Source organism: Geotrypetes seraphini, chromosome 1 (genome assembly GCF_902459505.1).
Source record: "Geotrypetes seraphini chromosome 1, aGeoSer1.1, whole genome shotgun sequence".
Taxonomy (NCBI): Eukaryota; Metazoa; Chordata; class Amphibia; order Gymnophiona; family Dermophiidae; genus Geotrypetes; species Geotrypetes seraphini.
This window is the reverse complement of record NC_047084.1, coordinates 155,827,008-155,843,723: the sequence shown is the minus strand read 5'-3', so window position 1 is coordinate 155,843,723 and position 16,716 is coordinate 155,827,008. Positions and strand designations below refer to the sequence as shown.

The window sequence follows — 16,716 nt, the reverse complement described above, 5'->3', positions numbered from 1 at the left end:
ACATGAGGTGGCATAGGTGTGTTGACTGAGTGGCATGTCTGGGTGAATGATTTTAAGGCGTTGGGTTAGTAAAGAAGAAGGTTTTCATGACCTTCCTGAAGTTCCAGAGTCCATCTAATGATCTGACAGATTGGGGTATGGTGTGCCACAGTTTGGGTATGAAATGTGAGCAGGAGCGTTTGTGGGCTGTTTCAGTTTTAAGGGAGCGGCCAGGAGGTATGGTCAGTCATTTTTCTCCTTGGGACCTCAGTGGTTGCTTTGGGAAGTAGATTTGTAGTTTAGTTTTCATATAGTACGGAATCGTTTCATGGAAGGTTTTGAAAGCGAGGACAAGGGCCTTGAAGGTGCAGCGTTTTTTAATGGGCAGCCAGTTCATGGAAGCTAATGCAGGGGTAACATGGTCGCGATGCCTAGGTTTTTCAGAAGGTGGATTACAGCATTTTGCACCCTTTGGAGGTAGGAGAGAGTTTTAGTAGGCAGGCCCACTAGTAGAGTGTTACAATAGTCTATGCGGGATAGTACAAAAGCGTAGAGTAGTTGGGCAAATTCAGGTTCAGCAATGTTACTTACCGTAACAGTTGTTATCCAGGGACAGCAGGCAGCTATTCTCACTAGTGGGTGATGTCATCAGACAGAGCCCCGGTACGGACGTCTCACAAGCACGTGTTGCTTGTAGAAACTTAAAGTTTCTAGATGCCCGCACCGCGCATGCGCCGGTGCCTTCCTACCCGGAGATCCGGGCGTGTCTCCTCAGTTCAGGTAGCTAGCCTGAGAAGCCAACCCAGGGGAGGTGGGTGGGACGTGAGAATAGCTGCCTGCTGTCCCTGGATAACAACTGTTACGGTAAGTAACATTGCTTTATCCCAGGACAAGCAGGCAGGTATTCTCACTAGTGGGTGACCTCCAAGCTAACCTCAGTGGGATGGAGGGGGAGTTGGCGACTTAAGAGAATAAATTTTTCAATACTGTTTGGCCAAACTGTCCATCCCGTCTGGAGAGGGTATCCAGACAATAATGTGAGGTGAATGTGTGAACCGAGGACCAGGTGGCAGCCTTACAAATTTCCTCGATTGGTGTTGATCTGAGGAATGCTACTGAGGCTGCCATTGCTCTGACCTTATGGGCTGTGACCTTACAAGGAAGTGATAATCCAGCCTGGGCATAGCAGAAAGAGATACAAGCCGCCATCCAATTAGAGATGGTGCGCTTTGATACGGGTCTTCCCAACTTGTTAGGATCGAAGGAGACAAAAAGTTGAGGAGTGGTTCTGTGTGGCTTGGTGCGATCCAGGTAGAAAGCCAAGGCACGTTTACAGTCTAGAGTGTGAAGGGCCGATTCTCCGTGGTGAGAATGGGGCTTAGGGAAGAATACTGGAAGTACAATGGATTGGTTGAGATGAAATTCGGAGACCACCTTAGGCAGGAATTTCGGGTGAGTGCGGAGGACCACCTTGTCATGATGGAATACTGTGAATGGTGGATCCGCCATCAATGCCTGGAGTTTGCTGACTCTGCGAGCGGACGTAAGGGCTACGAGGAAAAGCACTTTCCAGGTGAGATACTTAAGAGGGGCCCTGTTGAGTGGTTCAAACGGGGGCTTCATGAGATGGGAAAGGACTACATTGAGGTCCCAAACTACTGGGGGTGGTTTGAGAGGAGGATTAACATGGAAGAGTCCTTTCATAAATCTGGCGACCACCGGATGGGCCGAGAGGGGTTTCCCTTGTAGGGGCTGGTGGAACGCCGCAATAGCGCTCAGGTGGACTCGTATGGATGTGGACTTGAGCCCAGATTGAGATAGGTGTAGGAGATAGTCCAGCACGGAGGATAAGGAAGCTCGCTGAGGTTCCTTTGACTTAGAAACACACCATGAGGAGAATCTGGTCCATTTCTGGGAGTAGCATTGTCGAGTGGCGGGCTTCCTGGAAGCTTCCAAGACCTCCCTCACTTCTTGTGAGAATTGGTGAGGGGTTACGTTGAGAGGAACCAAGCTGTCAGGTGGAGAGACTGCAGGTTGGGATGAAGTAGTGATCCTTGATGTTGAGTAAGTAGTGAAGGAAACACTGGAAGTGGTACTGGTTCCCTGCTGCTGAGTTGAAGTAGGAGGGAGAACCAAGGTTGTCTGGGCCACCGAGGAGCTATTAGAATCATGGTGGCCCGTTCGAGTTTCAGCTTGACCAGAGTCTTCTGGATCAGCGGGAATGGTGGGAACGCATATAGAAATCGTTTCCCCCAGTTCAGTAGAAACGCATCTGCCTCGAGGCGATGAGGAGTGTAGATCCTGGAGCAAAACTGAGGCAGTTTGGAGTTGTGGGGAGCCGCAAAGAGGTCTATCTGAGGCGTCCCCCATTGCGTGAAGATTTGGTGAAGGGGGCTGGAATGGAGAATCCATTCGTGCGGTTGTAGCAGACGGCTTAGTTTGTCTGCTAAGACGTTGTTCTCCCCCTGGATGTATACTGCTCTGAGTAGGGCGTTGTGGCGCACCGCCCAGTCCCAGACTCGTAGAGCTTCCTGGCAAAGGAGGGCCGAGCCCGTGCCTCCTTGCTTGTTGATATAATACATGGCGGCCTGATTGTCTGTGCGAATGAGGATTACCATGTCGTGAAGTAGGTGTTGGAAAGCTTGGAGCGCATTGAAGATGGCTCTGAGTTCCAGTAGATTGATTTGGTGTAGTCTTTCCGCACTGGTCCAGAATCCTTGGGTGCGGAGACCCTCCAGGTGGGCCCCCCATGCATAATTCGACGAATCGGTTGTGAGAACTTTCTGATGGGGGGGAGAGTGCATCAGCAAACCTCTGGATAGATTCGAAGAGGTCATCCACCAAAGTAGAGACTGCCGAAGAGCAGGTGTGACTAAGATGTGTTTGGATAGTGGATCGGACGTCTGATTCCACTGTGATGCCAGGGTCCACTGGGGGATCCTGAGGTGGAGTCTGGCAAAGGGTGTCACATGTACTGTGGAGGCCATATGGCCCAGGAGCACCATCAGTTGTCTCGCCGGTAGGGTTTGGCGAGTAGACACCGACTGGCAGAGATGGAGAAGAGACTCCATGCGTTGCAGAGGTAGGAATGCTCGGAGTCGGGTGGTGTCCAGGACCGCTCCGATGAAGGGGAGGGACTGGGTGGGTTGTAGATGAGACTTGGAGAAGTTGATCTCGAAGCCCAAATTCTGGAGGAAGTAGGTTGTAGCCAAGGCCGCCGAAGTGACCTCTGGGGCTGACGGGGCCTTGATGAGCCAGTCGTCGAGGTATGGGAACACCTGTAGACCCCTGTCCCGGAGTGATGCGGCCACTACCACCAGGCACTTTGTGAAGACTCTGGGGGACGAAGATAGGCCGAATGGTAGCACTCGATACTGTAGGTGCAGATTTCCCACCCGAAATCTGAGGAACTTTCGGGAGGCCGGGTGAAAGGGGATGTGAGTGTAGGCCTCCTTGAGATCCAGGGAGCATAACCAGTCGTTCTGCTCGAGGAGGGGGTATAGAGAAGCCAAAGTCAACATGCGAAACTTCTCTTTGACCAGGAACTTGTTGAGGGCCCGAAGGTCTAAAATGGGTCGCAGGTCGCCCGTTTTCTTCGGGACGAGGAAGTACCGGGAGTAAAACCCTCGGTTCAATTGGTCTGACGGGACCGGCTCGACAGCCCGAAGCTGAAGTAAGGTTTGGACTTCCTGAAGAAGAAGGGCGGTCTGCGTCGAGCTTGAAGGATACTCTCTTGGGGGATGGTCCGGGGGGACCCGGTGGAATTGAAGAGAGTATCCTTCTCTTATGATGGTGAGGACCCATAGGTCCGTGGTTATGGCCTCCCATCGATGGTAAAAAAGATGGAGGCGGCCCCCTATGGGAGAGGCCGAGGTTATGCTCCCGGGAGGGGCGTCAAAAGGGCTGGGGAGCCTTAGGTACAGCCGGTGGCTGAGGTTTTTGCTGAGACTTCTGGGGAGGTTGTCTCTTCGCAGGCTGTCTCGCAGCAGGCGTTTGTCTGGGCATGTAACGCCGCTGGTAAATCAGGGGTGGCCTGGAAGGTCGAGACTGTTGAGGTTTGGGTTTGGGCCGCAGGATGGATTGAAAGGATTTTTCATGATCCGACAGCTTCTTGGTAACAGTTTCGATAGACTCATCGAACAGGTCAGCTCCAGCACATGGTACGTTGGCGAGTCTGTCCTGTAGGTTGGGATCCATATCGATTGTACGGAGCCATGCCAGGCGACGCATAGCTACCGCGCTTGCGGCGGCGCGTGCCGAGAGTTCGAATGCATCGAAGGAGGATTGCATCAGCTGGAGGCGTAATTGGGAGAGGGAGGCTACCACTTCCTCGAACTCGAATCGAGCTTGGTTGTCTATGAACGGAGTGAACTTGCGGAGTACCGGCAAGAAGAACTCCAGATAGGAAGAGAAAAAGAAATTGTAGTTTAGCACCCGTGACGCCATCATGGAGTTTTGGTAGAATTTTCTACCAAATTTGTCCATCGTTCTCCCCTCTCGGCCCGGCGGTACAGAGGCGTAGACCTGGGAGGGATGAGAGCGTTTAAGGGAGGACTCGACCAGTAGGGATTGGTGGGAGAGTTGAGGGCCCTCGAACCCTTTATGGTGCACGATGCAGTATCGAGCATCGAGTTTGCTGGGGATCGCCGGTATGGAATACGGTGTTTCGAAGCACTGCATGAAGGTCTGGTCCAGTAATTTATGCAAGGGGAGCCGAAGCGACTCCTTTGGAGGGTTAGGTAAATGCATGGTGTCCAGATACTCTTTGGAGTATCGGGAGCCCGTGTCAAGGGTCACATCCAGATCATCCGCCATTTGTCGGAGGAATGATGAGAAGGACAATTGTTCCGCCAGCGTCGGTCTGTGGGACGGGCTGGAGGAGGAGGAGGCCTCCAGGTCCATGGACATCGGGGAGTGGCAAGGAGAATCGGGCACCGATGTCTCCTCGTACTCCGGGCCCCCCGGAGGGGACACCTCTGATGAGGAGTATCCCCTACGTTGCAGTTTTTTCTGCGGTGACACCTCCGAATGGCGTGAGGAGTGCCAGGATGAGTGTCTCGATCGGTGCCCGTCTCGGTGGCGGGACGGGGATCGGGATCGTCTGTGCATCGCATGGTCTCCCGAGGCCCCCAAGTGGATAGGGCTGGAAGCGGTGGATCGCAACTGGGTTTGCGATGCGGGTTCTTGCGATGCTACCCAAGTCTGGTAAGGAGTACGGAAGAACTCTTCCTGACTATGCCCAGGGCTTCGAGTATCGATCGGAGGTCTGGTCCCATGTTGGCGCGGAGGCGTAATGGGTTCTAATGGCGGCATATCGGTAAGCGAGGCTTGCCGCGTGGGCATCGCCGCCCTCCCCCGTTCGTCCTCGTCGGTTGTCGAGGTCGAACGGTGTGGGGGAGGGGGGAGGGGGCGGACCGCCCCTTTGGACCGGTACCGGGAGGTCACCCTGTATGGCAGCGATGAGCCCGGGTCCGATGGTCTGCATGAGCTCAACGAATTGAGCTTCCAGCACGGACCGTAGCGAAGCCGATAAGGAGGGATCCGCACCGAAAGGGGGTCCTCCTGCACGGACATCGCGCTCCTTCGAGGCCGAGTGCTTCTGCTTAGTAGCTTTCGGCACTTTGATGACCATTGGTGGCACTGTGGAGGGAAGAGGTACCTGAACCGAGGAGACCGGGGCAGGCACCGACGTCGAGCTCGTGGATGGTGTCGGGGTGAGCGATGCCGGTTTCACCACACTCGATGCAGGAGGGGTCGATGCCGGTTTCGCCCGAACCGGGGAGGTATCAGACGAAGTGGAGGCTGAGGGATCCTTAGCTGCGTCCATCTTGAACATCGATTCCCACAATAGGCAACGCCGCTTGAATGAGCGTGCCGTAAGGGTAGAGCAAGGCCTGCACGATTTCGGGATGTGGTCAGGGCCCAAACACTGCAAACAGCGCCAGTGAGGGTCCGTGAGTGAAATCGCGCGTTGGCACTTGCTGCACTTTTTAAATCCGGTGATTGGCCGGGACATAGGCCGGAAAATCTCCGCCGCGAGGTTGAAGCCAGTGGGCCTGAGCCACGTGGCCGGCCCGTTCGACCCGCCGGAGGAAATAATCTTCTTTTTTTTTTTTTACTGAAAAAGAAAAGTACTGTTAACTGTAATTAAAAGAAAGCGAAAACGCGGACAAGGAAGGCAAATTTAACTGAATTCAGCTAGCGCATGATGAAGTTGAACTTCTCAGCTCCGCGGAAAAGAAAGAACTGAGGAGACACGCCCGGATCTCCGGGTAGGAAGGCACCGGCGCATGCGCGGTGCGGGCATCTAGAAACTTTAAGTTTCTACAAGCAACACGTGCTTGTGAGACGTCCGTACCGGGGCTCTGTCTGATGACATCACCCACTAGTGAGAATACCTGCCTGCTTGTCCTGGGATAATGAGAAGTATGCATGTATGGTTTTTAGCTGGCAGAGGTAGTAGAAGGATACTAGTTTGGATACGTGATTTGTCATTGATAAGTTAGAGTCAAGAGTTGCTCCTAGGCTGCGGACATTGTCTTTGGGTGTAAGGGTGTTTGTGGCCCGGGAAAAGGACGGACGGGGGTATACGCATTGATCTTTGTGGATCCAGATAAGTTTTGTCTTGGATTAATTTAACTGTAACTTGTTCCCAGTCATCCAGGTCTTTATTTCAGTTAAACAAGATTGGAGGTTGTAGATTTGTGTCTTGGAGACGGCCTAGGAGAAGATAGAGTTGTAGGTCGTCAGCAAAGGAGTGGATTCTGATTCAGTGTTTTCCTGCTATGTCCAGTACTGGTTTCACATAGAGATTGAAGAGGAGAGGTGATGGTAAGGCTCCCTGAGGCACTCCATAGTGGAGTGGTTTGGGTTCAGATAAGGATTTTCCTAGTAGGACTCTCTATGATCTGTCGGTCAGGAATGAAGAGAACCATTGAAGTGCGTTGTCATGGATTCCAATGGACTTTAGCCTGGACAAGAGGAGAAAGTGGTCAATGGTGTCGAAGGCGGCACTGAGGTCTAATAGTACCAGAAGTGCGTCATTTCCGTCATCTAGGATTTTCAGCAGTCATCTAGGATGTCCAAAAGCACAGTTTCTGTGTTATGGTGTTTCCTGAAGCCCGATTGGAAATTGGAGAGGGTGGCTTTTGTCTCCATGAAGTCTTGCAATTGCGTGAGTACTGTCTTTTTAGATGAATGGGAGGTTTGAGACAGGTCTGAAGCTGCTTGAGTTGTCTGTATCCATGGTTGGTTTTCTCAAGATTGGTTTTACTATGGCAGATTTCCAGCTCCATGGAACTATACCTGTCATAAGGGACTCATTTATTAGGGGTAGGATGGATTCTAGGAATACCTCGTTTGTGTTCAGGAGCGTAGTGGAGGGACAAGGGTCCAGGATTGAGGTTGCGGAGCGTACGGAGTTGATTATGGTTTTGAGATTGTTGTGGGAGATCGGTTTGAAACTGTTCAAGGTTTCCGTCTTCAGTGGATTGTCATCTTGGGTAGTCTCTGGGATGTATGGCAGTGCTTTGGCCTCTGAGTCCAGATTTGTGCGTATCTTTGATATTTTGTCTTGGAAGAAGGTAGAGAGGGATTCACAGTCTAGGTTCATTTGCTAGGAATGCATTGGACCTTGGGATGAGGGGAAATGTTTTTCATTATTGAGAAGATGGCCTTAGATCTGCTTGAGACCTTGGATAGTAGAGTGGTGAAATGTGCTTTCTTTGCTTCATGTGTGGCTAGTTTGTAGTTTTGCAGCAAGTTTTTCCAGGAGGATTTTCGTTGCTGAGAGTTTTGCGCCAAGTATTTTCTGCTTTTCTGACTCTCCTTTTTTGTACTCTCAGGTCTTCTGTAAACCACGGTGAAGAGAATGGTCATGAGTTAGATTTGGTCACCTTGACTTTTGCTAGGTTCTCAGAGTATTTTAATGCCTGAGCACCAGGTCAGTGCCTTCTCTTCTAGGGAGTTTGTGCTTAGTTGTAGTTTGGAGATGCCGTGGGAAAATGTGGTTGGGTTTACAGACTTTGGGTCGAACGTAATTGCTTCCTGTGAATTTGTTCGGTCTGCTGCCTCTAACTCTGTGTGCAGGCCGAACATGATTATATGGTGGTCGGTCCAGGGGACCACGATGTTTGTTGGCGAGGATGTTTTCTGGCCAATTAGTGGGCCGTCTGGGAGAAAGATTAGGTCCAGTGTGTTTCCAGAGGAATGAGTGGGAGAGGTGACTTGTTGAGCGAGTCCCAGATCTGACAGTGTTTTCATGAAATTTCGTGGGGCGCCCGTGACTTCTGGGTAGTCCGTGAAGTTGAGGTCTCCTAGGACTATGATTTGTTTATGGTTTACGGACAGGTTGCTTATAATGGTTAGCAGTTTGTCGAGTGCAGACATAGGAGAGGAGGGTGCTCTGTAGACTAGTATGATCGTGATTTTTTTTGTCGTGGCCTATTGAGAAAACGAGGCATTCTAGGTCTGGTAGTGTCATGGAGTGTATTTGGCGTGGGTTTAACTTGGATTTGGCGATCACTGCCACCCCTCCCCCTCTCTTGTTGGGACAGGAGCATGCCAGTGCTTGGTAGCATTGAGGGCATAATGCACCCAAGGTGGCTCCATCATTGTCTTTGAGCCATGTTTCCGTCACTAGTAAGAGGTCCCAGTTGTACTCTGTGAGAACGAGGTCTTTGTCGTTGATTTGGTGCCCTTTTGTATATTCAACCCTTATTATTTTTATAGGTTTTTTTTAAAAAAAATGTAAAGCTATCCCTGATGCCCACTTGTGCCATTTTTGGTTCTCTTTTAATTCACTCTTACTTAGGCCTTGAGTTTTCCTTCCTCCCATCACCAGGATCTTTTATATAGCCTGATGCACTAGTTTGATGCTATTTTCTTCCTACTTGCAACACTAGGCAGCTCTTATAAATTATTTTTATGTATGACCTCCAAGGTCACCCTCACCTCCTAGTGAGAAGTCAGCTAAAAAACACACAACATAAACAATCAGACGTACAAGTTAACAAAGCTTACAATATATAGCAATCATACAGAGTTAATAAAAGAAAAATCTTGCCCTAAACAGCTGGGCTTTACATGATTTGCAAAATGGGAGGCAATCCCTTGTCGCCTTCAGATTAAAATCTTAGTGTATTTCAAAGCCTACACACAAATATATATTTTGAAGAGAAGTAGAAAAGATGGGGAACAAGAAGGAAATATACATTCATAAACCCAAATCGTATGCATTTCGTGAACAGTGATCCCTTGTTATACATTTTTATTAAAATAAATTCTAACCCTCAAAAGACTGAAATGAAACAAGTCAACTTCCAGATCACCTACTGCAGTAGTCTCCAACATGTAACTTCGAAAATGTTCTGCTGTGGCCTTCAAACAGTTGAGCAGAACTGTTCCTCAAGCCCTGAAAATTAGTTAAGTTCAATCTTTGATAGCGCATTAAGTCTTTTACAAAGGCGCTCTAAGCATTTTAGCGTGGATTTAGCGTGCGCTAAATCAACGCATGCGTTAACTACTAACGCGTCCATAGGATAACATGCACGCATTAGCGTTTAGCGCGTGTTTAGTCCACGCTAATATCGAGCGCACGTAAAAAAGCGTAGCGCACCTTTGTAAAAGAGGGGATAAATGTTGAAAAAGAGGATTCATGTAGGCTGAGCGTGGATGAAGGCTGGTGTAGGGCAAGTGTAGAACCTGTGCCGCATTATATACGGCTGTAGGATAGGATTCATACTTAGATGCGCGTGTACTGCAGTGGTGTGACAAAGCTAGAGAAACCATAAAACATTTGTGCTCTGAGAATTGTGGAAACCATGCCAAAAAGTTTTGATAAAACACAGAAGATTGAATGATGAAAACAGAATGTATTTAACTAGTATAGGCTTAAATTACATTAAATGTGTAAGTTTGACGTCTTTTGGTAGTCCTCAGAGCCTTCTTGTATTCACATTGTGTTTGGAGAGCACTGACCCGCTGCATGTCTACCCGATTTTGATGGAAACAAATGTATTATAGTTAGGAAGTCAAGTTACTTACTTAGATAATGGCCAGTCGGGGAGGTCCCTGCTGTTAGTAACAATTTGGTCTCCATCTTGCAATTGTGGGCTGGTAGGAGCCATTGGAGTGGGAGACTGTGATGATAAGGAATCCATGCTGCTCATGGGCGTATCCTCTTTGCGGAAGCTGTGATTGTTGCCTAAACAAGGAAAGATATAACACACGTTCACAATGGGAAAAACAAATGAAGTCTTCATTTGCCCAACAGCTAGTTCTATGATAAGCCACTTATCTGATTGCAGCTAAAATTAAGCAAAACTTCAGAATACTGAATACTTGGGAGATGTTCTACAGTAGCTTCCCCCCACCTCAAAACTGATTTTGGCTCTGTACTACAGAGACCTAAGCCTGTAAATCCCTTTCTGCACACTCCCATTGCTCAGTGACCAGCAAGGTGATGTCCAGGTGTGCAGGAAAAAATGTAGTCTGAACATCTGTGCCGCTCATGACTGTGCACTATGAGGTCAACGGTTGTTGGTTCCAGCTTCAATTCCCTGAGCGTATCTATAATAACATGAGACACTGTAGCCAACTTGAAAAGCTATCGAACAGAGGGATCCTGGTCGAGCGGGACTATCACCTCCTGACTTCAAGCCCCTGAAAGAGAAACAGAGTCTTCCAGGCAAGAAATTGCGCACTGGGAAAGTAAAGGCATGGAGTCCGATCTTCAGTCCTCCCAGTTCTGGTCCACATGGTCACTCAGGCTGGGCGCCAGGTTCCTTAGTGGCTGGAAGGTCTCCTGGAGAAGAATCTCCCTGGTCCAATGCTGGCACACCCAAAGGCAGTGCAGTGCATCCCAGATTCATCAAATGAGCTTTCCACAGAAGATTCATTAAGCCTTGGGTAAACTCTTGAACAGGAGGCCCCATCGACCCCTGCAGGACCTCAGATTGGCTTCTTTTGGGCTACACTGCTTCCACACACTTGTGTTTCGTGTAATCATTGTTCAGGGTCTCTACAAGTGATTTCTTCCCAGCCAACCTTCAGTACCACCGTTCAGTACAGGACTCAGTGGAGGCTAAGCCTGAGGCTCTTGCCTTGGCAAACGAATGCTCCTATGGGAGGGGCCTTACGTGTTTGGGCCAATCATAGTTTTAGGCCCTTCCCTGGTGCATCCCAGGATGCACCGAGGAGGGGAAGGCCTGACATTTTGAAGAGGCAGGCCTACAGGAGGAAGTAGGCATCCCTCTGGCCAGGGATCGTATGCAAGGTTGGGGGAGGGATGGGGGAAAATGTCTGAGGAACGTGGGGCTCTCGAGAGACAGCATTGCTTGGCAGTGGGAGGGAGTGAGCATCTCTCCTGCTGCCGGGGAGGGGTGTTGCTTAGCAGTGGACCTCCTACCTGCCGATCTTCGATGTGTTTTTTTTTTTTGTGCGCACATGCAAATCTAGCAACCTCTGCCAACCTCATTTTCATGCACGTTTTTTGGAGAATGACTCATGTCTTTAAAATCGCTACAATAACGGCTGCAACAGCAGCCCATCTGTTTTTAACGCAAAGTTTTGAGAATCTAGCCCTGAATCACATACAACTCCTTCCACAACAGAATCAAGTTGATCGCCTGAAAGCAACCATCTTTTTAGACAACTAAATTATTGGACATTATAGATCTGAATTTTGAAGCATCCTGAATGAGCCCTCTGCTAACAGACCCAGAGATATAAATAATGGACAATAACCAATATGTTCAGGTAACAAAAACATTAAAAATCCTGTATAGAAATGGGAATAAAGGACAACGTCCGGTAAGTACACTAATGTCCAAAGAATGGGAATTAAGTTTTAACTCTAGAGCTGGGATGGAAGAGGCTCACTTGGATTTGGTGGCAATCAAAGAGATGTGGTTCACAGAGAACCATAAGAACATAAGAATTGCCACAGTAGGACAAACCAAAGGTCCATCAAGCCCAGTATCCTGTTCTCCAAGCTAAAGAGCCCTAGCTACTGTAGCCTTTCCTCATTCGGAAGTCATCCGATCCCTTTTATCATTTTTGTCACCCTTCTCTGTACCTTTTCTAACTCTGCTAAATCTTTTTTTGAGATATGGCAACTAGAATTGCACACAGTATTGGAGCTGTGGCTGTACCATACAACAATATAAGAGCATTATAACATTTTCATCTTGGTTTTCCATTCCTTTCCTGATTATTCCTAACATTCTACAATGGAACCTTGGTTTACGAGCATAATTCTTTCCAGAAGCATGCTCGTAAACCAAAGTACTCGTATATCAAAGCGAGTTTCCCCATAGGAACTAAGGGAAACTCGCTTGATACGTTCCCACTCACCCCCGCCCCCCCGAGGCCAGTGGCACTGCTGTAGCTTACTCCCCCCTCCCCCCCCCCCCGAGACCACAGGCGCTGCTACACACACACACACCTGCGATCCGGCATCCCCCCGCGATACGCCATCCCCCCTTGCTCGCGTCACCCCTCTCCCCCCCCGCTGTGATCTGGCATTCCCCACGGAGAAAACGAGAACTAGAAGGCCTTGAGCATGCGCCAATGCTTAAGGCCCAGCACAAGGAAGAGAGCAGATCTTCGGGCACCGGCATGTCCTGTGCATTGGTGCTGGTGCCGGTGCCAGATGGGGGTAAGACAATGTGTTTGGGTGCGTGGGGGATGCCAGATCGCGGGGGGGATGCTCGTAAATTAAGTCAAGCTCGGTTTCCGAGGCGCCGATTTTGCAAATGTTTTACTCGTCTTGCAAAACACTCGCAAACCGGTGCACTCATAAACCGAGGTTTAACTGTATTTGCTTTCTTAGCTGCCGCCGCACATTGAACAAAGGGTTTCAATGTGTCCTCAACGATGACATCTAGATACTTTCCTGGCAGTGATTCCTAACCTGGAACCCAGCATCACGTAACTATAATTCAGGAACCTCTTTCTCACAAGCATCACTTTGCATTTGATCAACGATTTAGCAACTTTGAAAAACGTCGTATCATCAGCAAATTTAATTACCTCAATAGTTTATTCCCATCTCTAGATCATTGATAAATATGTTAAAAAAGCAGCGGTCCCTGCACAGATCCTTCTCCATTCAGAATATTGACCATTTAAACTCACTCTTATTTTTCTTTCAACCAGTTCTTAATCCATAATAGGATATTACCTCTTATCCCATGACTTTCTGATTTCCTCAGAAGTCTTTCATGATGTACTTTGTCAAACGCCTTTTGAAAATCCAAATAGATAATATCAACCAACTCAACTTCATCCACATGTTCATTCACCCTTTCAAAGAAATGCAGTAGATTGGTGAGACAAGATTTCCCTTGACTAAAACCATGTTGGCTTTTTCTCATTAATCTATGCTTAGGTATACAGTATGTTCTGTCATTTTGTTCTTTATAATAGTCTCTACTATGACAGGGATATAATTATATCAGGATGTAATCTATTCAGAAAAGGATGGGATAGGAAAAAAGTGAATAGGAATGACATTATATGTAAAAATTATTATTAAAGCAACAGAACTTTAGGATTTACAGGGTAGGGATGAGACACTGTGAGTTAATCTGGAAAAAGGGACTTGAATATCTATTTACATAGCAGAAGTGACCAGAAACTTACTGAAGAGATTCAAAATATTACTATGAAAAGAGAAGTGATAGCTGATTTCAATATGCTGGAAGTTGGATTGGGACATCTTCCTACTGTGTCATCTAAAGTAGAGAATGACACGGTGGTTGTTGCCCGTGGCTAGCCGCGGGTAACCCGCCAAAACGGTGACCAAAAAAAAAAGGTCACCGTGAGATCGGGGACAAGGCCATTCTCCGCCCCGTGGAGCGGTGAATGGTTAGCACGCTCAGTGAACGAGCGTTCAATCTGGCAGCCCCCTCTCCCCCGTCAGCCGGCCATGCATCTCCCTCCCTCCCTCCTTTTCCCTTACCTTCTCTTGTTGAAACTGGCAATTTCTATAAGGCTATGCGCTGTATTACAGCCGGAGCCTGCTGGGAAAGTCTCCTCCGACGCAACTTCCTGTTTCCGGTTGCATCGGAGGAGACTTTTCTAGTAGGCAACCCGATGCGACTTCAAGGCTCCGGCTGTAATACAGCGCATAGCCTTATAGAAATCGCCAGTTTCAACAAGAGAAGGTAAGGGAAAGGGAGGGAGGGAGGGAAATCCACGGCTGGCCAGCAGGAGGGAGCTGCTGGACAGCGTGAAGGGTGCTGGGAGTGGGGGGAAGGAGAGGAGAAGACTCTGAAGACGGGGACGGGGCGGTGAAAGGGACAGCGGGGACGGTGACGGGGCAGTGAAGGGGATGGCAGAGACGGGGACGGGGCGGTGAAAGGGATGGCAGAGACGGGGTGGTGAAGAGGATGATGGTCCGGGAACGGGGCAGTGACGGTGATCTAAAGGCAATGTAATTCGAGATTTTCTACAGGGAAAAATGTATTTCCCATATAACATAAGAATAGCCTTCTTTACTGGGTCAGACCAATATCCCGTATTGACCTTACTTGGTCAGATCAATATCCCGTACCAGCCCAGTATCCCGTCTTCAGAGGCCAATCCAAGTCACAAGTACCTGGCAAAAAACCAATTAGTAGCAGCTTTCCATGCTACCGATCCAGGGCAAGCAGTGGCTAAATCTATAGTCTGTCTCAAAGGCAGACTATGGGCTTTTCCTTAAATAACTTGTCCAAACCTTTTTTTAAAAAAACTAGTTACATTAACCGCTCTTACCACATCCTCTGGCAAAGTATTCCAGAGCTTAACTATTCTCTGAGTGAAAAAAAAAATTTTCCTCCTATTGGTTTTAAAATTATTATTCTATAATGTCATCTTTGTAAATCTTGATGCAGTAAAAAAATCAATCCACTTGTACCCGTTCTACACCACTCAGGAGGGGGCCATATTGGACTTGGTGCTAACAAATGGGGAGGATGTTTCTGATGGTAGAATGGATGATCAGTCTTCATCAGATGGTTATGCTTTTGGGATGCAAAAACATAAGGGAGCAATACAGTGTCGGGAGTGAAGTACTAGGTACTGCTTTTCATTTCATATATCCATTTATAACTCGCTTGCATTTTCTATACAAGGTGAGGTACAAAATCAAGCTACAAACAAAATAAATGATAAAATGAACATACCGGTATTTCTCCATTGTAGCCATCACCCTTCCCAAAATGCTTGGACTCCAGTGACTTAAAAAAAACAACCCTGGAATAAACAGACCCTTTCAGATCTATTTTCACAGTGGCCTGATCACAGCGAATGAACCAGTTGATATCAATGTAACAACTAGACTAGCTCCGATAATCCTTCTCTTCATACCAACTTGAATACTGTGAACAAAACTTTAAACTGTAATATGGCACCTCACCATCAACCAATGCAAACAGAGGTGGCAATGTGTAATAGGCACCTACAATATGGGCTGCTGTCTCGGTTTTCTGGATCTCGGAGCAAGCTTTTTCTGTCCATTTGGGCCTCTTATTTGGATACTTTGCCCCCTATGATAAAGAGCCAGGCGGTCAATCGCTTGCGGAAGCCAGTTGTCCCCGTATTGCCAGTGGGTTGAGGGAGGAGTTTTGGGGGTGGGGGGTGCTGGGTTGGGGTGGCTGGGTGGTTGCTTCTAGTTTGGATCTGGAGGGCTCCAGGCTATCAGAATACAGGCCTGGACTCTCACTGTTATCTAGGATTTCTGGTTGGGTGATTACCTTGTATTTCGTAGTGAGACATTGCAATGAGAAAATAATTGTGTTCTCTCTGTTCTGTGTGTATTTTTCATTTTGGTGAATAAAAAGTTTATACAAAAAAAAAATATGGGCTGCTGTAGTTTATGCCAACTGCAGTGGTCGCAGCACTTTCTCAAGGAGACCCATATAGAAATTGAAGCCTAGACCTCCATTAAAATGTTCTGAGAATCTAACAGTGGTTTGAGACTACAGAAAACTGACTTCAATACCCATGCAGTTTCAGGTCACATATGTTAGCAAACATGTACTGTTATCACCAAGTAACAAACCTCTGAGCATACTATACAACACAATTTGTACAGGACGACTCTTAGATTATCATTAGACCATTTAAAGCCAACTATTCCAACTCTATAGGAACAGAAGAACACAGGCATTGCCATACTGGGACAGAGAAAGGATCTGGGTGTCACTGTAGACAATACGATGAAACCTTCTGCCCAATGAGTGGCAGAGGCCAAAAAAGCAAACAGGATGCTAGGAATTATTAAAAAAAAGGGATGGTTAACAAGACTAAAAATGTTATAATGCCCCTGAATCGCTCCACGATGTGACCTCACCAGGAGTATTGCGTTCAATTCTGGTCTCCTTATCTCAAGAAAGATAGTGGCACTAGAAAAGGTTCAAAGAAGAGCGACCAAGATGATAAAGGGGATGGAACTCCTCTCGTATGAGGAAAGACTAAAATAGTTAGGGCTCTTCAGCTTGGAAAAGAGACAGTTGAGGGGAGATATGACTGAAGTCTACAAAATCCACCCATCTGAACAACATCTGAGCTCTCAGATGTAACGGAGCCCTCCTGGGGACACTCGATGAAGTAACAGAGAAATACTTTTAATACCAATAGGAGGAAATATTTTTTCACTCAGAGAATAGTTAAGGTCTGAAATGCGTTACCAGAGGTTGTTGTAAGAGCGGATAGCGTAGCTGGTTTTAAGAAATGTTTGGACAAGTTCTT

The 16,716-nt window shown here is 47.9% G+C and overlaps 1 protein-coding gene across 4 annotated transcripts in view; it reads right to left on the bottom strand.

Moving 5' to 3' along the window:
* ARHGAP10 (Rho GTPase activating protein 10) overlaps positions 1 to 16,716 on the bottom strand; it is a 520,437-nt gene that overhangs the window by 107,897 nt on the left and 395,824 nt on the right. For all 4 annotated transcript variants that reach the window (XR_004539086.1, XM_033940409.1, XM_033940432.1 and 1 more), the window contains one exon: positions 10,024 to 10,183. Coding sequence is in view for 3 of the 4 variants with exons in the window: in XM_033940409.1 (XP_033796300.1) it covers positions 10,024 to 10,183 (160 nt within the window). In the remaining variant the exon portion in view is untranslated. The remainder of the gene's footprint in view (positions 1 to 10,023; positions 10,184 to 16,716) is intronic.